Source organism: Lissotriton vulgaris, chromosome 10 (genome assembly GCF_964263255.1).
Source record: "Lissotriton vulgaris chromosome 10, aLisVul1.2, whole genome shotgun sequence".
NCBI lineage: Eukaryota > Metazoa > Chordata > Amphibia > Caudata > Salamandridae > Lissotriton > Lissotriton vulgaris.
In genome coordinates, this window is record NC_141698.1 from 913,048,902 (window position 1) to 913,074,639 (window position 25,738).

Consider the following 25,738-nt stretch of genomic DNA (forward strand, 5'->3'; position numbering starts at 1 on the left):
ATGTCCACAATATTAGAAGGGGATCCATAAGGGAAGCCTGATTTACAAGGTCTGCTATTTTTAATTCTGTGAATGAGAAGTGTGATTTTACCCTAGCAGAAAACGTAATGGCTTTTGAAATAAGGTAATGATCTTGGACAGAGCAGGGGAATGAAGAAACAAAAAGCCAAAAGAGCAAGGAGGTAGAACCACTAGAAACCCATTCTTGAGTTGGCATTCTGCAGCAGCTTAAATAGAATATTGGTAGGCACTGGGTAACCTAACTCTTGGGTGACAAACATTTACAGTGCGTCTGCTCAAATTACTGTGAGAAAAGTCCTAAATTTGTTTCAGAAGATAGACTAATAATACATTTGCAGCAGTTCTCGAACTTTTATAGAGTTCTAGAGAGACCCAACCCAGGCGTGGTCACATAAATCTGTCACAGTTGCAGATTTACAGGAGAACTGAAATTCATGAACACATTTTCAGATGAAAAGTCCACAATTGCAAATGTAATGTAATGTGCATATATACTTTGATTTTATTGGGTAATCTGAGGAAATATTTTCTCCCTTGGAAAAACCAATCAGTCCTCAGAAATATTTAATTTATTATTATTACATATATCCTTTGTGATTACTACTGATGTTGCAACAAATTACCCAGCATGAATTCAGGGTTGGAATGTACCAACAAATCATTGATGAACACCCACAATCCTACACATTTTTTTGTTATTTTACCAACATTTGCACATATAACCCTATGAACATCCACTAATCCTACCTCTATCTATAGATTTGTGAATAAGGAATGTCCACAATATTAGAAGGGGATCCATAAGGGAAGCCTGATTTACAAGGTCTGCTATTTTTAATTCTGTGAATGAGAAGTGTGATTTTACCCTAGCAGAAAACGTAATGGCTTTTGAAATAAGGTAATGATCTTGGACAGAGCAGGGGAATGAAGAAACAAAAAGCCAAAAAAAGATACTGACAGCTATGGCACTAAGCAGTGGCAATCACAAATGGTGAATATTTGTTTTCCAGCTACACGGTCAGAGAGACGTAAGAAATCCTACATTGTGGCTCAGGGTGGGTCTTGGGTATGTAAGTCCTAACATTGTACGTAACTGCTGCTTATTTTATGGTTGGTTCTGGGTCTTGGTGAGATGCTTAGAACCTCTTCATAAAACAGTATGTAAGCAGGAGGATTTTTCTGCAATTCCTGTTTGGAGGTAGATAGGTTGTTTGCTCAGCACACTGCAGAGGGAGTGATGTGCATACTGCCTGTGGAGAATGTCCTTACAGTTTGATGCTTCTTTAACAGGAGGGGATCGACAAGCACAGATTATCCTTGGTGCACATAACTTCTGAGCCTCCCGTTAGGTTAGAGTTGAACATGCTCTTGTACAATAACTTTGCATGTTGTCAAATGAGTTATCTGTTATATATAAGAATATAGGTAACCTGAATATAGTTCAATAGTATCCAGTTAGATCTAGGATGGTAATCAATTTCATCTTTTTGACGAGCAAGAATGTCTTGGATGTTGATCTTTGGTTTCAACAGTGAGTTTTTAAGCTGCTTGACCACAAAAGTCAGATTATCTTAAATCCAACCAAATAAATGCCATTGTCCTGACACCTTTAACTCTGGTTTGTCAAAGTCGCATATGCATATTTCTTAATATGTATGCAGAAGCCTATTGTGGCTGTTGCTGAAAGTCCGCAGTGCATCTAGTGCTTTTTATGTCATTGACTTCAAGCAATGCCATTTTAAAGTTTATATCTTCTTTGCTCCTTCTCTCTGTATCACATATTTAATAGCTTATATGGTAGTTGGGCACAACCAGATCTATTAGTTTGTTTGGACTGCTCAGCAATAGGACCAATTTTTTCTATTCCTTAAGATTTCCTCCTAATGACATACGTTTGAATCGAGTTTACTAAAATCAATGTCAAGTGTGTGGTGAGAGTGGTTGAGATGCACATATTATGACCCTGTTTATTCAATATTCAAATGCTTTTAAATCTGTTGTATCCGGGGTAGTCATCCCGTCATATTACTAGATGCCAGATTACTATCCCCAAAGGACACTCTCTTTTTGGCTGTTTTATAGCTCTTTGGATTTTGCCCAGGAAATTGAGGGCCAGGCTTAGAGTTGTTGGGTAATGTTGTTTATGTAGGAAATACTAACTCTGAAAGAAAATGCTTCATGATGTGGTGAAGGTAATTTCACTGATGGATCCTAGTCCAGATGTAGCACTTCCTCCAAAATTGATTGTGAAGGACCTTGGAGTTTCAAGCTCATTTATGACCATCTCGAAGTGTCCATTCCAGTAGCGTTTTAGGCTCCATAGCATTAGTCATGTAACATCAAACCCCAAGCTTTCCCCAGATTTAATTTTATTTAGCAGATAACCTACTTGGATAGTCAGTGGATATTACCATTTAACAGGACAGCTGATTATTCAATATACAAAAGATTTGGCAGGAAAATAATCTTTAAGATATCTAAAAAACTTTTATCGCTCCATCGGCTAACCAGGGATGTTTTGATTGAACATCATTTTCATGCTTATGTAGGTGATGTAACTCTGTTCCTATCTATATAAGCTTGCAAGGCTGCTGCAGTTTGTTGCCAGTGTCATCAATCTGCATTAAAGGTAATTGTTTCTCCCCAAAGGATTTGATGTTGTTTATATTAATGTTCATTCATGGGTAGGTGAATACCATGCTCAAAACTATGAAAATAAAAGGTTGAAGGGGATATATCTGGTGAATTCCAGTCCAGCATGATATTTACAACAGTTAGCATGAGATGCACATTATATACTACTAAGCACCTTCTGAATGGTACTCGTAAACTCGATCATAAAATACCAAACATGCTCTCATGTTATTACTTGCCATAGACAATGAACTAGCCCCTGGACAACGTTGCTATTTCTTATGATAGAAGAGTGTGCCTCTTATCCACACCATTCCTGTTTCCTCTTGTTAAACTAACTGAGCCCTTATTGATCTGCCATGAGCAGGTAAGGTGTTTGCTTTGAGAAACATTAGATGATGTCAGTATCATAAGTATTGACAGTATTGACAGTAACTATTAAATGTATCTTGTCACTTGGGCATGGACTCAGGTCAATGGACCAGGTTTAGGCCTTGATAAGAATTTCAATTTACTTTCTCATAATACCTCCGCTATGAAATGTCTTCTTCAACTGGTTCGCTGCAGCGCAAATTTCCACGCTGTGCCGGCGGATTTTACACGTGCTGAAATCAGACGGCCCCAGCCGTCCAACACATAAGCCCACTGTGATGCATGGAAGGTGTGAAAATGTATTTTTCACTTTTTTAATATTCCTTGAAATTGCAGAAGCATTTGACAGTGTGTCTACGATAATGTTCAGCATGTTTGAAGTGCTTCTGGTTTATAGCTAATTTCTAATCCATGAAAAATTTTAGGCCGGTCAACGTAAATATTATAATCTACCAGCCTGGTTAAACTGGTTCTGTCTGAGGGTGACATGTGGAACACTCCAGTAAATTAACTGTACCAATCTCCATCACTGTTTCTCGCTTATCAGGCAGGATTGGTAGAATTCCCCTCCCTGTACCTTTCTCCAACATTCTGTTTCTGTATTTCTATTTGCATTGTCTGCATCTCCATGTTAAATTATCTCTTTTATCTCTCATTAATCATATCCAGAAATCTTCTACAACAGCATAAAGGGAATTTACTACCACTTCTTACGTTACTAAAAGACGGTTTACATGCTTGTTGAATTATTTACATATAACCCCTTTTGCTTGTTCTACCCTTATGGTCCCCAAGCAGCTGCTAACAACCTCCACACTGGATTTCTGGCATTATCTCGTGCAAACTGTTCGAGCATTTACCAGAGTAGGCAATAAGTCAAGTCTAATTCAGTACACCATTGATCTTGGTCTATCGTGAACATTGGTTCCCTGTAGTGGGTAGTGACATCGTTGAATGCTCTAAGTTAAATGGATGCCCTCTATTGAATCATTTTATAGAAACCTTGTGGTAGGCCCTTCTCAGCCATCAGTCTTTTTACTTAAAGACTTTGTTTGTTTAAATAAAATTGATTCTGCTTTAATGTATGTAAGTTCCTTATAAGCTGAAATTCATTTAATCAAGCAGTGAGGGCTGGACATACAGGGCATGTGATGAAAAAACTTATGTATAATTCCAAATGGCGTGATGGATTTGAGTTGGTAAGAAAAAGGACACTGAATGTATTCTACAAATCATCTGAAAGGGCAGTTGCGGTAAAAAGCAACAAAATTATAACTAGCTGTATTGCTTTGCCCTTCCAAATAATAGAAAATACCTCCCTCCCACACGGAGGCACAAACATGGTGACGCAATAAAAATACCAGCAATGGGATATCACTTTTATAAAAGACTGTTTTCAGAATAAGGCATGGGGTTTTATTCACGTAACACTCATTAACAAAAGGCTTTCCCAAATGTCAAATGAACAAAATTCGAATGTATATATGTGTATATATTAGTCTGCATTCTGATAAAATATGTGGACAAGGACAGAACGAAGATTCTCCAGGAAATTGAAATACTGGATTCTACTCTGGCAACAAGGCCTGAGAGTGAGGTAATCCCCAAATTCAAAATGGAGATGCAACCACGACTCAGTCAGTCAGACAAAACCACTTTATTCAGCTAATAAAAGTCATAAAAGTACACAAAAAACAACAATATTCATACAAACAATACAATTAAAATGATCTAAATACATTTTGGGATGGATAAAATATGCCATTTACTGAAAAACCTAAAAAAGTACTGGTGAGGCGAAACGCTCATAATTCATAGGTCGAGCAACAAATACATCAATAAATCCATTTCTTCTGTGACTTATTCACAAATATAAAAACATTACATAGAATGGCAATTATATCCATATATAAATTGAACCAAAATCGCAAATATCTAGCACCTTTTTTCCTTTGTCTAACAGCCGCTACCAGAAGGTTTGCAACATTAAAAATCTCCCAGGGGTTATTTAACATCTGCAAGTATGGTAAGGCTGGTCTGACTTGCATAAAACCACTCCCTTTAAAATAGGACTTAAAAACGTTCTCCGCATGGAGCTAAACAGATCACAAAACATTGTAAAGCGCATGGTATCCTGTGTTGAATAGTTGTCACATGTGCAGGGACCTAAATCATGTACCTTACTCCAACCCTGAACCCGGGACCAGGGTTCAATTCCCGACGCGGCAGGGTTTGGAGCCCAAATGTCCATGGACTCGATAATTCTTGCTTCGGTGCCTACTTGAATCAGGGGTTCACGCTCTGCAACTCTGGGCAATAGCTTGCTCAATCTCCACTACGGCCCCGCGGCGGGATGCCTGGCTTTCACCTTGGGGGTGCCCAGCTGGGCTATCCCACAGGGAAAAACCGGGACGGGTTCCCAAAGCAAGCGCCGAGATACCCTTTGTGGTGATACGTGCGCTATATAAGAAACTACATTACATTGCATTACAACATCTGAAAAAAAGCAGTGAATGAGATTGAGGTGAAATCTAGTTAAGAGAAAGTGGTGAAAAGGTTTTGTAACAATTATCAAATATGGTTCGATCTGTGGAACAGTTTTTAACAGAAAATACGCTTTCACTGTAGGTTTCATAATTTCCAACGCCTCTCTCTCTCTGCAGACGACACATTTAAAAATTGTGCTTTAACCCATGCCAGGTCCTCTTTCACTATCTTTTCTGGAATGATAAAAAGTTCAGGTCTTCCCAGTTTATCTAGCATTGACTTAACATATTGTAACCATTTTATTTTACTTACTTTATCTAAAGCAAGACATCCCTGGCGATTTCTCTATTCAGTGCCACTTTTTGGGTTAATCTAAATTGTTAACCAGCATACCACAGGACCCGGACCAGTCAGGTCCTCCACAAAGCCACTGCCCAACTATTGATGTATAACATAGGTAGGGATATATTGGGGAACTGCCAGAAGGTATCTCATAAATTTATTTTCAACAATCTGCAACCCCACTGCATATATATATATATCCCCTAATCGCAGACCTGTACCTTGCTATAGCAATACTTATAGAACTATAAATATTGAGGAAGGCTTTGAGGGGCTTCGATCCGAGTCAGGATGCATAACCTTGGATGGCAGCTATGGACCTTGACACTGCATGTTTTTTAGCCTTCAACTAGGGAGCCCATGAGCCCCTCTCTTTGAATAAAACTCCCTGATTGGAGAAGGAGGAAACCATTTACAGCTCAGCCCCTGCACAATAAAATTAATTATGCTTTTTTGTCTTCTGCCCCATTATCATCATGTGCAATTTAGTTTATTGAAAACAAGGTCCAAAGATTGCATAAATGACCCAAAAGAATCCAGGAGTCTCTGCAGACCATCCGCTGTGCGGGCCAATAGGACCGCACAGTCAGCGTATAAGAGTGCAGGGATAACCCTGTCTCCTGCACATGGGATGTCTAGACTGGCAGTACTAAGGAAGGTAATTAGATGATTAATATAGGGTAAAAAGCAAGGGAGCTAGAAAACCGCCCTGACGAACCCCTCTATCTATTTTAAGTGCTTAGTGCATTTGCGGTCTTGACTGACCTTGGCATGAAGATCCCTGTGAAGATCTGCAAAAAAATAAACTAGGCAACGGTCCATCCCCAACAACCTGAGTCACCTCTGCCACTTTTTAAAAACTGGAATGATGGTAGTGAGAGACTAGGAAGGCGGAAGAAGATGCTTCCCAGCCACATTCAGGAGTTTAGTTATAATTTTAGCCCAGAGCTGCTGAGTCTGTTTATACAGATCAGCCGGAACACAGTCTGGGCCGGGGGACTTATTACTGGTCAATTGGATGATCTCCTTCCCCACTTCATTTTCTGTCAAAATCAATGGAGTATTACACCGATCCCGATCAAGAATAACTTGTGAGCCCCTTGCAGTATGGGATACCCCGTAAATAGTGTTAAATTGAGAATACCACTGATCCTCCATGATATTACAATGTAAAGCCATATTAATAAGTCCTGTAAAGAAAGGTTTGTTAACTATAGCGCAAAATCTAGCACTGTTCCTCAGAACCTCAATGAATAGCATGTCATTCCAAGTTTCATCTTTAATTTCTTTTTTCCTGCGATTCATCACACATTTATAGGAGAGCCTCAGTTGAGTTATACGAAGGCAGTCTCTTGGCACCTGCTTCAAGGCATAAATATGCTTTTGGTGGGCTTCCGGGCCATTCTTATCAAACCATTTCTAACCCAATTCAGTATAACTTCTATTGGGCAACGTTGGGCCACATGCCACCTGTGCACAAATCTCTTCATAAGCCAGTAGAACCTATGCCCCCTCATTTGCAGGGTTAAGACCAATGTTAAAACTCTTTTCAGCATTACGTATTAGGTCCTGAAGGCCAGGCTCTGGAATTACTTTAGACCACTTTAGCCTACGTCCCTGATCTGTGGTCTTTACACATATACAGGAGGGAGGTTGTCCCTGATTCCCTCTAAGGCCACATTCCCCGGTATACAACCTTTACTACGAAACTTTTACCACGCACTACCATTACAACTCAGTCATTACAACGCAAACCATTGCAACGCATTGCGCTGGGGGGCGCTCTAGGATAGGGAATAAGTTTAATTTACTATCCAACACCTTCCCTAGTGTCCACGGGGACTGGAGTTGGAATAGTAAATTAAACTTTTCACTATCCAGCACCCCAAAGCGTTATGCCTTGTAAAGGCATGCGTTCTAAAAACCGCGTTGTAAAGGTATGCGTGGTAAAAGTATGCGTTGTACTGTCATACATCCCATTCCCCACTTAACTCAAGTATAACAGGATTCTGATCACTATAGTAGGACCATTGGGCACAGTAATAAATCACTTGAGAAAGCAATACTGGGAAGATGAATGTATAATCAATTATAGAATCCTGACCTCTTGCCTTTAAAAGTAGGGATCCTCCCCTCCACAGTGTTTGTATTGGGCTGGCATAGATCAGCCGCGACCAGAAGATGCTCCCGGCCTTCTCCTTGCAAGGTACGCTCAAAATGACAATTTGAGGAATCCTCTGGACCAAGATAGTACACCACATGACAATCCGTCATACATAGATGAACATTGAAATCTCCCATAATAATAATAAAATAAAAAGTAGTTTGCTTCAATCTATAATCCTCTAAAAAACATTTTAAAAAATCATAAGTGTTAATTAGAAAATCTAATCCCAAATGAATTATAGAAATTTACAATTAACAGTTTAATTAAGTTAAGTGTTAATTTCTACGACTAGACAATTACTGGAGCCTGTGTTCACAGTACAATGCGTTCCTGTCAGCTTTAATGATATTAGGATTATAAGGCCCCCCTTAGCTCTACCCGAGGCCAAGGACCGTGCTGGCTCAAAGTATAACTTGTATCCATCCATCCAGAAATTATCTTTACTATCCCACGTCTCTTGTAAACCCACTATGTCATGGTTTTTAAGAAAATCGAGCCATCTATGATCTGCGCTTTTTGTTCTAAGGCCTGCTATATTCCAACCTAAAATCTTACAGGTCGGATTCACATCCTCCATCAGCCCGTGGGCCCCTTCTCCCCCTTCCCTTCTCACTAATGAGGGGGACTTCAGTCCATCATTTACATCTAATTGACTTAGTGGAAGAAACCTATTAGAACACATTAAACTGCTCTCCATAACCTCCACCCCAGGGACCGGAAGCACCCTGGGGTTTAACCCTAGTGGTTCATCTTCCTTCCTTTTCATTAACGAGGAATTCCTCCACAAACTCGTACGGGAAACGTACTACCCCCTAAAGGCGTATAGAAGAAGCCCAATGGTAGTGCCCTTATGCCCCCTGGACTCGCATTAATACCTCCCTGAAAAAGCTTTCCCGCTATCCCTGCTTGATTGACATTGCTGACAATACAGTCACCGTCCACTTCTTTAGCCCTCTGGCCTACCCATCCAACTCATCTAGCCTTATTGTATGGGATGAAGTCTGCACCCCATTATTTGAGTGTTGTTTACACCAAAACTTAGTCTTGCATAAGAGATCCTCAGTGGATTCACTCCATTCTCTTTAAGTGGCGGTACTCTTGTGAGCACTGCAACTAGGGGGGTGGCCTCTAGTGGCAAGTTGAGTCTACAACAAGTTTGTCTTGTGTATTCCCTCCTATTCTCAGAGAACTTACCCATGTCCCTGGGATGTTTGTTTATAACTGGAATAAAATCACATTGCTTTCCTACAACACTACCCCCCATATTCTGAGTAGAAGATGCCCCAGCTACTATACTCTGGCTAGTCTGTGAGGGACCCCCCCTCCCTTTTAGTGGCTTTCTGAAATGGTGGAGCCCCTGTGTCACAACTCTCGTTCAGCCTATTTTTGCTATTTGTATTCAGGATTTGGCTCTCAAGGTGCTCTAACTTCCTCATTACCCCATTTATCAATGATTTACAAAGGTCAGATATATCTTTAAAAGCAGAAAGAAGAGCTTGTTCCAAAAAAGTGTTCCATATGTCCTCTAAAGCTTGTTTTATAGAGGAAAAATGAGAGGATCCAGACTACGTTCCACAGCTTTATCAGGGCCTGCAACTGTACCAGTTTTTGCTGGGATAGATTTAATGGCTCTTCTTTTATTCAGTTTTTTGTTTGGCGGTGGGAGGGGGATGTACAATTCCTTCTGCGAGGGAACCATAAAGCCTCCTGCCTCTTCCCCAGACATTTATCCCAAACAACAAAGACCCTCTTGTGTAACTTCCTGTATACCACAGCTAACTACGGGGTCGTCTGGGTGTGCAAACTGTGTGGGTGTGGGTCTAGTGAGGGAAACACTCTGTCCCAGAGTCGCAGTTCTTCGTCCCAACTGTTCCTCTGTGTTTTGAATCTCTTGGGTTAACACCCCAACAGCAAAGGTTAATCAGTTCCTAGGGACATTTTCCTTTGCTTTCCTTAGATAGTGGCTACAGGGTTGTTTGCGCTTACCCATATTGCTGTCAGATGCAGGGACGTATATAAGGCGGCCCAGCCCAGCCCCTTCCGGCCTCTGACTGGTGCAGATGGGCCTGCCATTGCAGTCCGGGCACGCCTTGATATGTGCACGTACATCCCGCGTAGCTTGGGCATAAGCACACACTTAAGCGCCTCCTGGCGCAAAAAACAAACACGTTGGCACCTCCCAGCGCTGATCACTCTGGGGGACTCAAAAAACAGGAAGATATAATCAAAAGAAGAAAAGTAACAAAGTTAACACGCGATAAGTTTGACTACGAGTCAGGTCAAATTTTTACATTTGTGAAACATTTTGAACAAATTAGACAACGAGTTAACAGCAGGAAATTAAAACAAGTGGGCCAAGTATGGTGAGTGACTCTGAAACTGAATTGAGTTCAGAAATAGAAACAAGTATCGAGAATGTAAGCAGAGGAACAGGACAAGGAATCTCTGCAGTGGCAAAAAGGAAAATCACCATCTCTGACGAGTTGGATTTTTTACGCCTAGACCGCAGAGCAAGACTAAGACCCTGAAATCCAAGGAATCCAAAGCCCACCGGAGGAGGGAACGTCGGAGAAGATGACGCAAAAGAGACCGGAAAACAAAACAAAAACAGAAGTGCCAATTTAAAACGAACATGGAAACACAAATATATGACAGCAGTGAAGATCATGAAAAATCGATCATTAATCTCACAGAATTGACGCTAACCAAAGCAGATTAAGACATCTTATTGCTGGGCTTATCGTTTTGTCCAGAACACGTTACCCACAAGCACAAATTGACACTTTCAAGTACATAAGGAAACTACTATTGTAAAAAATACATGTCTCCAAGAATTTACCAGAAAACACCAGAGAACAATTATCTCTACCATTAGCCACCACCAGTGGCACCACCACCGGTACCACTATCGCAGACTTATCAGTCCTTCAAACTTTGATGGAACTTGAACTAGAGAATGAAGCTCAGGATGTGACGTTATCCGTAGAGGACATCATTACTGAACAAAACCTGCAAGGAGAGGGTATATTTGTTACATCATTTAAACCGCGATCAAGAGCAACTCCAACCACTATCAAGGATAATATTGATACTTTTCATGAACTAATTGTTGATGGTCTGAAGGCAATCCACAAGGAAACTAACTTGAAAGGAATGAAACGCTCTGCCAGAGAATGAAAGTATCATGATCTAGTGGACAAGCTTAGAAAGAATAAGCAAGTGGTAAAACGTAATCCAGACAAAGGTGGTTACATGGTGCTCGGGCCCATGAAAATGTACCTGCAGGAAGCCCTCAATCAACTTAATCAGAAACATTGTTATAGAAAATGCTGGCAGGAAACTATGATGAAATCGCATATGGACTTCAATATGGACTTGGATCAATGGTTTGGAGATAATTTACTCTCTCATGATGAATATACATTTTTGCGGAGTGACAATCCAGGAACTCCTGTGTTATACCTGATCCCAAAAATGCATAGAAACGTATCCTGCCTACCTGGTCGTCCAATCCTCTCTGCCAATAGAAGCATGATGGAGAATTGTTAAAAATACATAGATTATTTTCTTAAACCTTATGTTGAGAAACTTCCATCATAAGCTGGAGACTTCAGTGACTTCCTTAAGATGATATATGATATACCAATGGAGCAGGATTATGTTCTAATTGCACTAGATATTGCTACCCTCTATACAAGATGGTTTGCGAGCCATGGAATTCTACCTGAGCGACAGACCAGTGAGCATATGGAGGCATACACCGATGTTGCTAAGCATGGCCAAGAGATGCTTGGAGGATAATTTCTTTCTGTTTGATGCAACTTTGTACCAACAGAAGAGAGGAACTGCAATGGGCACTTGTTTCACCCCCAGCTATGCGTGTTTACACGTAGGCTGGTGGGAGGATAAAGTGCTCCGAAAAGAATTTGTACATGTTTGGGAAAATAATATCATACTGTGGACCAGGTTTATAGACAATTTATTTGTAATATGGAAAGGGATCATTGAATCTGCAGAAATGTTTATTAATCGTCTAAACTGTAACAATTTAAACCTGAAATTCACACATGGATTGAGTACACACCAAGTAGCATTCCTGGATATTGAGGTATTTATGGAGGCAGGTAAACTGGAAACAAGACTGTTTAGAAGGGCAACAGCACTGAACACAACTCTGCCTGCTTCTAGTTTTCACTCCACCCACACAAAGCAAAGTATCCCTTACGGTGAAATGCTAGGAGTCCAGAGGAGCTGCAGCATATCCAAGGAGCTAACTAAATGCCAACTAGAAATGAGCAAAAGGTCCCAGGATAGAGTCTATAGTAAAACAACCATTGAATCAGCGAAAGACACCAGAAGGATCCCATGCAAATCACCTATTTTGTAATTGATGCTATTGCACCAAACAAAAGAGGGGGTGATAGAGTTAGGGAGCTAAGTGAACTTGAGACAAGGTATATCCTTTTACTTGATAGTAAGACACCCCATGGGCTCAACCACGATGAAGAATTTCATTCATGCCTATAATTATGCAATACCTAATACATTAAAAACTCATAGCAGAGAGGAGTAATTGTGCTAGCAAGATTCCATTTTGAGCTAGTATCCAAGCATAATGTGGAAGAACTCCTTGTATTGCTGCAATATTTCATGTGTTATTTGAGAAATGGTTTTTTTTGGGGCACTTGCCCAAAATGGTATTTAAATTGAAAGGTTTGCATAAATTATCAGATACAGGCACTGGTTAAAAACTGTGAGTTACTGTTGCGTTATTGTTTAGGAACAACTTAAGCTAAAAGAAATTTAGCATTACAATTGGCACAATTAATGTTGAAACTTTTGCAACGCCAGGGTAACTATACCGTGTGAACCTCAATGGCACTTGTCACGTACAACATGAGCAGTGCTATACTTAAGTGTTCTGAAAATGTAAAAAATGTTGAAAATGTCTAAACTATTTGAAAAAATTATGAATAGGACGAAGGCTTCACAGTGTGCTAATTTTAGTTGTAAACTCTCTTTTCCTTGCAAGTGTTTATATAACTTCTTACGATATTAAAAGCTAAAAAATGTAATTACTCATGAAATAACAGGCAGCTAGACAGAGTGGGCTGTTCTCATTGGAACTCGAGCACTTCATACTTAAACACACTGAGTAATCAATCAATCAATCAAACATTTGTAGAGAGCACTACTCACACATGAGGGTCTCAAGGCACTAAAACGGGGGTGCTGCTACTGCTCGAACAGCCAGGTCTTGAGGAGTCTCCTGAAGGTCAGCAGGTCGGGTATGTCGCAATTGGATGGGGAGGGTGTTCCATGTCTTTGCTGCGAGGTGGGAGAATGATCTGCCGCCGGTGGTCATTCAGTGAATGCATGGGATGGTGGCGAGGGCAAGGTTGGCAGAGTGAAGCTGGCAGTTCAGGGTGTAGCAAGTGAGTCATTTGTTGAGGTATGTTGGTCCGACGTTCTGGAGTGCTTTCTGAGCAATGGTAAGGAGCTTGAAGATGATCCTTTTGTTGACGGGGAGCCAATGCAGGTCTCTCAGGTGAGCAGTGATGTGACTGCGCGCCTCATCCACAACATCCCCAACACAGAGGCTTTCTGTATGCATTGGAGTCTTTTCTGGAGTTCGGCTGTGATTCCCGCGTAGCGGGCATTGCCGTAGTCTAGCCTGCAGCTGACGAGGGCCTGGGTGACTGTCTTTCTGGTTCTAATGGGGATCCATCTGTAGATCTTGTGAAGCATGCGGAGTGTGTTGAAGCAGGAGGATGAGACGGCATTGACTTGCTGGATCAATGATAGTGATGAGTCCATGGCAAAACCCAGGTTGCGTGCATGGTCGGTGGGAGTGGGTGCTTCTCCCAGCATGGCCGGCCACCAGGAGTCATCCCAGGCGGAGGGGGTGGAGCCAAAGATGAGGACCTCGGTCTTGTCAGAGTTCAGCTTCAGGCGACTGTTCTTCATCCATTCGGCGACGGCCTTTATTCCTTCGTGGAGGTTGATTTTGGCGGTGGTGATGTTTTTGGTGAGGGAGAGGATAAGCTGGGTGTCGTCGGCATAAGAGATCATGTTGAGGTCGTGCGATCGAACGATGCTGGCGAGCGGTGCCATGTAGACATTAAAAAAGTTTGATCTGAGGGATGATCCTTGGGGTACGCCGCAGGTGATCTTGGTGGCTTCGGATCGGAATGGAGGGAGGCGGACTCTCTGGCTTCTGCCGGTGAGGAAGGAGATGATCCTGTCCAGGGCCTTGTTGCGGATCCCTGGAGGCGTGTGCATAGGATGTGGTGGCAGATGGTGTTGAAGGCAGCCAAGAGGTCCAGGAGGAAGAGGGCTGCGGTATCGCTGTTGTCCAGCAGGGTCCTGATGTTTTTCGGTGGCGGCAATGAGGGCGGTTTAGGTGCTGTGGTTGCTGTGGAATGCGGATTGATATGAGTCTAGGGTGTTGTTCTCCTCGAAGAAACGGGTCAGTTGCCTGTTGACAATCTTCTCGATGACTTTCGCCGGGAACGGGACCAGGGAGATGGGCCAGAATTTCTTCAGGTCCTTTGAGTCCGTCTCGTTTTTTTTGTAGGGCATTGATCTCAGCCTGTTTCCAGCTTTCCAGGAAGGTGGCAGTTTTTAAGGAGCTGTTGATGATCTTCCGGAGTTTGGGTGCGATGATGGAGCTCGTTGGTTGAAGATGTGGTGAGGGCAGGGGTTGGATGGTGAGCCGGAGTGGATGATTTTCATGATTTTGATGGTGTCGTCGTTGACGTGGTTCCGGGAGAGCAGGAGGCCAGTGTGGCTGGGGGCTGTGAGTGTGAGGTGTCAGCAGCTGTCGGGGGGGGGGGGGGGTCTGGATGTTGAAGAGGTCGTGGATGTCTGCGATCTTGCGATGGGAGAAGGTAGCTAGGGAGTCGCAGAGGTCTGGCGACGGCCGGATGTCATTGGAGCTGGGGTTGGTGAATTCCTTCACAATGTTGAAGAGCTCTTTGCTGTGGTGTGCTTTGTTTTTGATGTGTTCCTTAAAGGAGGTCCTTTTGCCGGTTCAAATAAGTTGCTGGTGCCTGCGGCTGGCGTTCTTGAGGGCTGCATGGTTTTCGGTTTTCTGTTTGTGGCGTCACTTCTTCTCAAGTCTTCAGCAAGTCTGCTTGGATGCCTGGAGGTCGGTGGTGAACCAGATGGCCCTTTTGTCAGAGCGTCTGTTAGAGGGTTTCTTAATTGGGGCAAGAGTGTTGGTGCAGTCATCAGTCAAGTGTCTGAAGTCGTTGTCAGCTGTTTTGGTGTTGGTGGGGCGGTTGGTGGGTCTCTGGTGAAATCCAAAGACTTGACAGCACCCACTGTGGCGAAGAATAAATGAAACTACTTTGACCATGATGCAATGCAGCACTACCCCCACTGGGGTGGGTTTAAGAGTACTTAAATGTTTCTTGGCTGTTGGGACTTTTGTGCATAGCCAGTAATCAAGGGCAGAGTGCTGTCCGAAACGCGCTTGGCGCTAAATTTAACTGAAGGAGGGAGCACACTTTCGCTGCAGCCCACACCAATAAAAAGTGAAAACTTCCATATGTGTTTGGCGTTTTTACATGGTCAACCTTGTTCGATGGAACTTTGTGTGGCGCACCTCGTTGCGAGAACGCCCATTCGCATATGAATGGACCTGTTGCACCTGAAGGCTCAGTTGCAGTGAGGACATGGAAGCCCAATTATGTGTGATCAAAGATGGTCCGTCAAAGGGATGTCTTTCCCCCGGAAATAACCCATTTGGGTAAAACTTTTTCAATATGCCGAAATACAAAGACTTGATAGCACCCACTGTGGCGAAGGATAAATGGAACTACTTTGCCCATAATGCAATGCAGCTCTATGCCCACTGGGGCAGGTCTAAGAGTACTTAAATGTTTCTTGGCTGTCAGAACTTTTGTGCATAGCCAGTGATCAAGGGCAGAGTGCTGCCCGAAACGCGTTTGGCGCTGATTTTAACTGAAGGAGGGAGCACGCTTTCGCTGGAGCCCACACCAATAAAAGGTGAAAACTTCCATATGTGTTTGGCGTTCTTACATGAGCAACCTTGTTTGATGGAGAATATATAATATGTGTATGTATGTACATATGTATATGTGTATATATATATGTATGTATGTGTGATGTGTGTCTATATATATATATATGTATGTATATATATATATATATATGTATGTATGTATATATATATATATGTGCAAGCAATAATAACACAGGCAAATGCAACTGTTAAATGCATGGACTAAAGTACATGAAATAAAATACAAGCAGATACTAATATGGACGTCCACTGCAAGAAATCGGAAAAATATATATACTAAATACATCTAATGATTATAACCACTGAAAACTTGAATATGCACACATATGCACTCACACCTCACAATGAAAATACCTCCGATGATTATAACCACTGGAGACTTGAATGCGCACCTAGACACACTCATACATCACAATGCCAAAACTCAAAGAAAACACCTCACCAGCTGCAAACACTGCATTGTAGCCCAGTACAGTCTGGGGGCTTCACAGCAGGAGTTAAGAGACTTAGCAAGCCAGGTTCTGCTGAAGTACATGCGTCCATCCCCATTCAGATTCAAAATCCCGGTTTCCAAGTCAACAAACCCAAGTTTTATAATCTCAGGGCACTAGAGGTTTCTGAGAGGACGTCCTCTGCGCCAAGGAAACTTGCTGGAGTTGGCCACTCCCCATGCAAGCATTCCAAAGGCAAAATAGTTCACGTATCCTTCTGCTCTCCCATATGTTCCAGTCCCTTATCTAAACGAAACTTACGAAATTCTCCAACAGTACAGAAAACAATCTCCAAAAACAAACTTGAAAGTGAATAGCCTAAACAACTTGAGAAATCTGAGGCCTACCTGTGTGCAAAGCTCGAGCTAGACAGAGTCTGAATTCAAGATTGCATGAAGGCATGTCAAAGCCAATAGTAAGAACTTCATAAAACGTCCCTATATACAACACAGTGCACATCTGTGCACCACTGCCTATAACACTACACAATTCATCTCCCAATGTACAACATAATGCACATTTGAGCACCTCTGCTTATAACACTGTACTCGGAGACAAAGAAGTATATTCCGCACCTCTCTCTCTCTCATGCTTTATAATGCACATCCCACATGTTCTGTTCATGGCAAAGCTGTCCTTCTCTGTGATAGCACTCCCACTGTACAACTACAAGGTTACACAAAAGAAATCTTCAAGGAAAAGTGCACATGCAGGAAAAATGATGTAGTACATTCAGGCTAGGGTAAAGTAAAACACCAAATGTCAATTAAAGTAATGGTAGTCAAAGATCATCATGTGGTCCCAATACATGCGAGTGCCTCTGGCACTACAATAGCACAGGACACTGTGGGTGTCAAAATTTTGCTTATAGTATGTATGATACCCAATTTGCTTTCTTTCACTCTTAGGCCAGTTAGTTGTACCTCAAGTACATCCCAGTCTTGAATTTTGAGCAGTGTATTTGCCAATGTTATGTTGTTATAACTTGTTTGACTCTCAAAATCTCGAGTTATGTCCAGGAGATACTCTGCCCTCCTCCCTCAACCCATCAGAAGCTGTCTATTGCAGGATCCCTATTAAAATAGGGTTTACTCCGCTTTTAATTACCCACCCTTATGTGCCATAATCTATTGCTCTGTCCATGGCTCCAGGGAACGTAATTTACAGATGTTATTAACCACATGTGCAGCCAAAACCGCGTAATAGGGCAATGAAGAAATTGGTAACGGTGCTGTGCATCTGTATTATTAAACAGATTCATGCACTCAGAGCGGTGCAGAGGAAGGATTTTATAGTACTTATTGCTGTTGAGTTTCTGCATATGGGTCTGCAATACCCATAACTTCATAATTTTGTCCATCTTCTCTAGTTTAAAAGTACTTCAAAAGAACTCTAAGGAGGGCATCATGCGGAGACTTTTGTGATAATTCAGAGTTCTTTGTTATAGTCTTGTGAAATGTTCCTACATTGAATTTAAAATGTCACTAGACACACATTTGTGGGCCATTTCTCAGGGCTACTAAATTAGACAGTTTATATAAAATGGTAGCCTGTCTTTTGTCATTCTTTCCTAAAGTGGTATTTTCGAAGAGTTAGCATATGCAGTGCATGCTTGCAATTTACAGGCATACACAGCATACTCCATATTAATCAAGTTACAACACCATGTCAAAAAATTAATACTCCAGCAATACCAAGAAAGAGAATCAAACTGGCAAGTTCAGCAGTAGCAGTCTGTTTTGTGACTGAGAGTCAGCATCGGTACATGCTGAAGTAAAGGAACTAGGCAACCAAACATGTCCCTACGTGGTGGTCCATCAGCAGGGTACTTTAACTCTCTTTAAGCCTCTGGCAGCCTATGGCATTGTAAACCATGTGTCCTAGCTGATTAAGGATCTCATTTTGAGTAAGGCAAATGAAATGCTCTTTCTAAACTTGACTGATATCCCGCCCGTCGAATGGTAAGTCCCATAGGTTATAATGCACTTGTAATAAAGCAGATGGCACATCTGCCACACTCTAAATAAGGGGATGGGAATCTTAGATATTGTTCTTGAAAAGACCTAGTCACTTTTCCAAAACCACAGTCAACAGATTGTAACTTGGCCAGTCTCATCATTTGGAAAAAGGATATTATGTGTCATGCTTTAAACATTTCTTGCAAGCTTACTGTTGCTTATGTCCACTAACACTGGTGATTGAACAGCATCTCCTAGAGTTCCAACAACAGCCATCTTCACCTTCACGTGGAAAATGGAACTGGATTTCTGCCAGGACCAGGGGTGGCCCTGAAGAAGTTGCCAGAAATGACCACTGTCATAGAACCATGCAGTCAATGCCCCCACACGTATTGCCAATTGTATTTTTTTCTTTGAATTTGGAGCCCCACTTAACGGTTCTTCCTGGGTGGTGGCCTAGTTTAGTGCTATGTACAAGCTGTCGCTGCTCAGTATCTATTCAGTTTCAATTTCTTAAGACAGCTGAGCTCCAAAGATTCAGCTGAATAGTCAAGTGAATTGCTTCTCGAAAACATTCTTCATTGTTATTTAACATTTACACGACTTAAGTTTTTCATTGTCGTATTGTATTGTTGTGACCCACGAAAAAAACCGGAGTAAAATCTGTACCACTAACTTTAATGGTGCATAGCATGTAGTTGGTAAAACCTCACAAAATACAGTGTCCAGGTGTGCTAGAACAGGTGCAACTGGAATCTGCTCTTTTCAGCCCTCTGAGGAATGTGACCATACTGCCAACTACTCATTCAGATGGGAAACAATCATATGTGTATCAGCCTCGGGTTGAGTGAATAGAAAGCGAGAACAGCTGTGTTTGCTCATGGGGTGTTAGAAGAGCTTGAAGAATAGAAGGATGGTAGCAATGGAATGTGTGCATTGAGATAGAGAATTTGTGTGAGTGCGTTGATCATCCGCCACCACACACCACTCATTGAGAAAACCCTGTACTGCACGATTCTTGTGTATTTGTTCATCCATCCATTCACATAAATATGCTGCTTTGACCCTTGACAGCTTTTTGTCAGCTCCTCCTTCCAAACGCCACAAACACTTCTCTTGAAGTTACCAAGTCAAACCAGTGCCTCCTTCTGCATTGCATTTTTCCTGCCGTTGAGTCAAAGATCATATAAAGAGGGGAACGAGAGGACAGGACTCAAGCCACTGTATTATTAGACATTTTAAGGGCACTTTAAATTAAAATAACGACTTCCAGAAATGTGTCCTAGACTTTCTTTAGTTTGCTGCCACTGCTCCATTGATCACTCACATATCTTTACTTTAAGTGTTCTAAATGTAGCCATTAACTCCTGCTAACACTATCTTTTGCCTGCAACGATGTGCACGTACTCTTAGTGTCTTCCCTTGTAACAGTCTTTGCTCATGATCTGTTTCAGGGGCTGCTGAAGATGGACTGCCAAGGACTAGTGGCGCGTCTCACTCAGGATACTGCACTCCTGACTACAGCTGTGCAGCTGGGTGTGCGCTGGAGGGAGTTGGCCGAGAAGGTAGCCAGGCTCACACGGCAGCAAATTGAAGCCTACGAGACCCCACACCAGGGTAAAAATGGTGAAGTTAATTTGCAGGTGAGTTTTGAACTGTTTTTGCCACCTGTGCTGCAGTATTTCCACTACAGAAATGTTGTTTATCAGTTCATTTTGTCCGAGATTTATTGTGTGTTTTATAGACAGTGTTCATTAAACAAAATACACTGGTTCTATAAATATATATAGGGCCTTATTATGATGTCGGGTGGACCACCCAACTAGGAAGTGACCCCCCTTAGAGCAGTAAAAAAACATCCAGTCTAGAACAGCAGCTTTTGCAGTAGGCTGAAAAGGCCTGCAGCACAAGCTGCCATTGAAAAATGTATGTTTTCAAACATCCCTACACTGTGTGGCAGGCATGATGGTGCAGGGATGTTTAGGTAGACTCTATAGGTGTCCCCCAGGCACCATAGCGGAGGGCCAGGGCTGATGGGGGCCCTACTAGGGGCTTCCAAAGTCTCTTTCTGACAGCCTTTCCATGTCGAAAAGGTCAACAATGAAAGACTGTGGGAAAGTGACATTGTAATCCCGGCGGCAGAGCTGAGGCTGGCTCCACCGTCATTCATGGGATTGCGATTCCACTCCTCCTCCGACAGGCTCTGCGAGTCCATCTGAAGAGGAGTGGGATCCCCTGCAGGTTTCCCTCCAACCACCGTCATCACAATTCAGCAGTTTGAGGGAAACCCTTGATGTCGGGCAGATAGCCTCTGACAGTCTGTCGGATGGCTTTCCTCCCAACATTGAAATCTGGCCCATAGTGTTAAGATGGACATGTCTACTCTTTCATGCTGAAACAGCAAGTAGCACTAGTGAAAATATTGAACAAAAATATTCCAAAGCTATATGTTGAATTTCTTCTTCAATTAAGTTTGTCAATGCTTTTGGTTTTAAGTATTTCAGTACTGATCCATAGCTTCTTGTGCCTTGTTTCTTGGAACAGTTAATACAATACTGCTATTCTTATATCTCTTCTGTAGTTACTCCCCACATATATTTTCTAATAGAAAAAGTTTCTTTTTGAGCAGTTAATACCAGGCCTGTAACTCTAGACATTTATGAAACGTCCATCTTTCTTTTTTCCGTTCTCTCCCAAAGGTAAAATAAAAGTTTGTACTAAATTCTACAAGTGCACACTGTTAACAAGTCCAAGGATCAGGGGGCTGAAAATGTCTCGAGATATTATTTTAACATGATTTTCCACTATACCCGAGTTCCATCTCTATACTTGGGTAAATCAAACTTCTAAAATCTCCCTTAATGAGACTTTTGTTCAAAAAAAGAATGATGATACATCACATTAGTTCTCAACATTGAAACCCAAAAATTCTGGACTGGTGTATGCTGAAAGTTTAATTCAAATATTTCTTTTAGTTTGGTGCTAGATCTTGAAAAAGGGACTAAAACCAAATAAATAAACAAAAGAATAAATTAGAATTTGTGAAGCACTGCTCCACGTTTTAACTTTCTCCAAAATCCCAACTTCTGAGTGACAAATCAAAGAAATTGGTAGCTGTTTTTTGAGACAATGTTCCATGCAAGATCAGAGGCAAAATATTGTATAAGGTATTGTAAGTTATATTATTTTTTATTTATTCATGGCATTTCTGCCATTGACATGGCCTCATCATGCTGGGTTGTAGACAGTGTTTAATTTGTAAAAGAATGAGTGCCAATACTAAACGCTCTGCTCCAGCGGTGCCAATAAAAATCGGCTTGCTGAATACCAAGGCTGCGTTGTTAGACCCCCCCCAGGATTTTGCAGCTTTGGGTGACAAATTTTGCAGTATTTTTGTGGTGGCCAAAAAATGGTAGTAGACTGTAAAGTCAAGGTTAGGAATGCCATTGTTCAAGCAGAGGGGCTGTGATATTTGCTCCTTTTGGGCATTTGTAAAGGCACATAGGGGCAGATTACGGACTTAGCTGTCCATGGACCACAAGGCTCTTGGGGGCACATCAGTGGCTGTCTACTACCGCCCTATTATGAGTCGGGTGGTCGGATTGCCACAGCCCCACCACAGCCTCCAGGGAACCACCAGTGTAGAGGCATCAATATGCTTGGTAAGACCACGAGGGTCCTGCCAAGCATATTAGAAGTTTCCTTTCTGCCAGCGTTTTCCTGACGGTTCCTTCTACATGAAAACCCTGTGGATGCATGCTGTGCCCCCCTGTGTGCATTCACACCAGTTGGTGCATGGCATGGACTTGCCGTGCAGGAACTGTTTTGGGTGTTTCCATTGTGGTGCCCAATTTTAAAGGCAGCCCCATGGGAACTGAAAAAAAGCCCACCAGACATGAGGACTTTTCCGTGGCTTTAGCAGTGCGGGTAGAGGCAGACCCAGTGCTGTACCTCCAAAGTCCTAATTAGGCCCCAAGTGTTGAGGCGTGGGGTCAAGATTTCCATGTAGACACCCTAACCCCGAAGTATGCTCATTTTAAATCACAAATTTAGAGTTGCAGACCTGTGTTATTAAGATTTGAGCCCAAATACAGTGGAGGATCGGAAGTGACATCATATAAACTTCAACATAGGTGACATCGCTGGAAGTGAGATTATATTAGATTAATGTAGATCAAAATAAAGCTTCTTATCTTTATTTTATTTTTTATTCCTTTTGAAAACCTGAACCCGTGAGCTTATAAAACAGTAATTCAAGACGGCACAAACAACTGACATTTAAAAGTAGCAAAAGTCAAAGGTGCTTCTTGATAGATAAAGGGATATTCATGAAACGTCAACAAGTGCAGAGGAAGATGACACAGCAAGGTCTTTCATTTTGATCCTACAATACTTATGTGTTATCCCCTGGGGGAGGTGATGGTGCAACCTTGATATGAAAAAGTCACCATCAAAGATGTGCTGGACATTGGCGGGACTGAAATTGTCTGTTAGAGATAGGTTGGAGCTCAGTGTTCAAGATTTTGTGGGACGTATTTTCCCATCACGAGTCCTAATTGTAGGGCAGCTATGATGCCTCTACAAAAGGCAGTAATAAAAGGCAGTTAATAGTTACCAGACAGCACTCATGGCTGCCCAGTGGTACTTAAGGTTTACTAATCGAATGATTGTGTTTTTTCCAAACTCCATATCGCGATATGCTTCCGTGGCATGAAACATTGACTGCAGGACCTGTCAGCATTTTGTTTTCCAAAAAGCACACCTCCTAAGTGATCTCCTCAGTGTACTGCATGTAGCGGTTCGGACAGGAAAAAGAAAACACAATGGGATGATGGACAGAGCAGTGAAGATTATCAGACACTCACCCTTAGTCACTATTTGATCTGGGTCAAAACCATCACCGTTCTTCAACTCACTTTGCCACACTAGTTCAGACCCAGCCAGATACAAATCAGTCTTGACCCTGTTCCTCATGGTATCAGTTCAACTCGATTGTCAAGCCAGGTCTTTAATGGACCGGAAACGAGCATCCTGAGACCTGTTTCGGGGTAACACTCCTCATCAGCCAGGCTAGCTTGAATCTAGTGGCATGTGCGCAAGGGTCCCATGTCTTGGTATACACTGCCAACTTAGGGCAAATAAAGCAAACACAATGGGGATGATGGACTGAGCACTGAAACTTTTCAGATACACACCCCCAGTCACTATTGGATCTGGGTTGAATCCATCATCATTCATTAGCTCACTTTGCCACCCCAGTTCAGAACGATGATGGCTTGGCAGTCCAGGCTGGACTGTTTAAATGTGGAACAGGGTCAAGACTGATCTTTATATCGCTGCGTCTGAACTGGGACGGTGAGGTGAACTAAAGAACGATGACGGATTCAACCCAGATCTAATACTGACTGAGAGTGAGTGTCTGAAAAGTTTCAGTGCGCCGTCCATCATCTCCTTGTGTTTGCTCTGGACAAAAAAAGGCCAAATATGGTGTTGATACTCAAGCCCTAAAGAAGAGTGGCCCTTTTGATGCTATGTTGACCTGGAGATGATGGTTAACCTCAAGTACATTTTTTACACAAACTTTTGCAGGCCCTTTTCTGAAGATCACAGGATTTCTACAAAAGTGCAGTTTTTGCAAATATTTAGGAAATTGAAAATTAGCAATGTCTTTGGTGTAGTGTTGAATTAACCTCAGGTTTCTTTAATCAACTACCAGACTCTTCTCCCACTTTATCTCATTTTTATCTATCACTGCTTTCTCCCTTTGTGCTCGAATTTCCATACTTCTCTTCTCTTCGCCTTTCCCTTTCTCTCTTGCTCGCTGTCAATACCTTATAAAGAAAAATACATGCCTTTGGGCTCCACTGGCAATTACTGACTCAAATTAAGCACTGAGTGTGCCTGGTGCATTTCCAGTGAAAAATACATCTTTTGCTTTTGCCTCATCAGTGTTTCAATAATTGTGTACCTTCTTCGCAGACATTTGCACAGAATCACAATTGTAACTGGAATACATGCCCATTGCTCTGTGCCCTCTGCAGGTATGTCAGGGATTGGATGACCATGTATTCTCAACACCTTTTTGACAAACTGGCAGGCACTGTGAGAAACTCGTATTGCCTTCAACCTCCACTCAAGAATTATCCAGCATGGCCTGCTATAAATAAGTGAAATAAATGCTCAACACGAAAAAATACAGAAATACAACATCCTGGAAATAGCTAACATTCTTTGGGAAAGAAAGATTAAGGAAAATGTGTGAATTATCAATATGAACTAAATCCTTGACTAATACATGACCTTCTCAAAGGCATGAATATAAGGTCAGATAGGGACCAGTTTAAATACCCTTTTTCAGTTACCACCGGGTTTGAGAACCAGAGTGACCCTGCCCACTTAAACACTGATTGCCATATATTTGGAGGCCCTTATGATTAAACAATCTTAAATGAGTCAGAAGTGTAGAGAAAAAAACAATTGTTCTCTTGAACCAGTTCTGCTTTTTTGACAATCACAGGCAGTTGAAATTCCAGAATGCTTATTATTGCTGCGGTTTGCTGTGGATTTGAGACCTAATGTTATTTCATTTCCTGCATGGGCTCTCTTAAATAAATGGCATCGCCTTCGGAAGCAACATACTGCAATCCTTGACCCAAATGACTGCCTTTTGTTTACTGGCAGCAAGTCATTACCAGACTGCACATTACCCTGGAAATAGTAGAAACTTGGCTCAGTGTCGTACACCTTGACTGCTTGAACCCCCAACTTCTCTGGATGTCAAGTCACTTCACCCTCAGTGGCGGCTTGCAGGGGGAGTGTTGCGGGGCAGTGGGGTGGGGGAGGGACAGTGTGGAGGAATAGTTGAGTCGGACATACGGCGTGCACGAGTAAAGTTCGTAAATAAAACTATTTACTTTGCGCTTGATGCATCGCCGAGTTGGCGATGCAGCGAGCGCAAGGTAAATTGTTTTATTTATTTATTTACTTACTTTACTCGTGGACGTCGTATGTCCGACTCCACTACCTTCCACCCTGTGTCCCACCGCCCTGCAGCACTCCCACTGCGAGCCGCCACTGTTCACCCTTGACACCAACCTAGCCTTCATTAGGCACACATTGCCTAAAACCAAAGACAACCTGGTACCAGTTCTCTCATTTAAAGAAACTGAAACAGTTTCTTACAGAAAGCAACTTCAGATCTGTTGTACAAGCCTCA

The 25,738-nt window shown here is 42.1% G+C and overlaps 1 protein-coding gene across 1 annotated transcript in view; it reads left to right on the top strand.

Annotated features, from left to right (window-relative positions):
* Nucleotides 1-25,738, top strand: part of MACC1 (MET transcriptional regulator MACC1) — a 132,244-nt gene that overhangs the window by 101,585 nt on the left and 4,921 nt on the right. Inside the window, exon 4 of the mRNA XM_086941885.1 lies at nt 19,977-20,165. Within this exon, the coding sequence (XP_086798011.1) occupies nt 19,977-20,165 (189 nt within the window). The remainder of the gene's footprint in view (nt 1-19,976; nt 20,166-25,738) is intronic.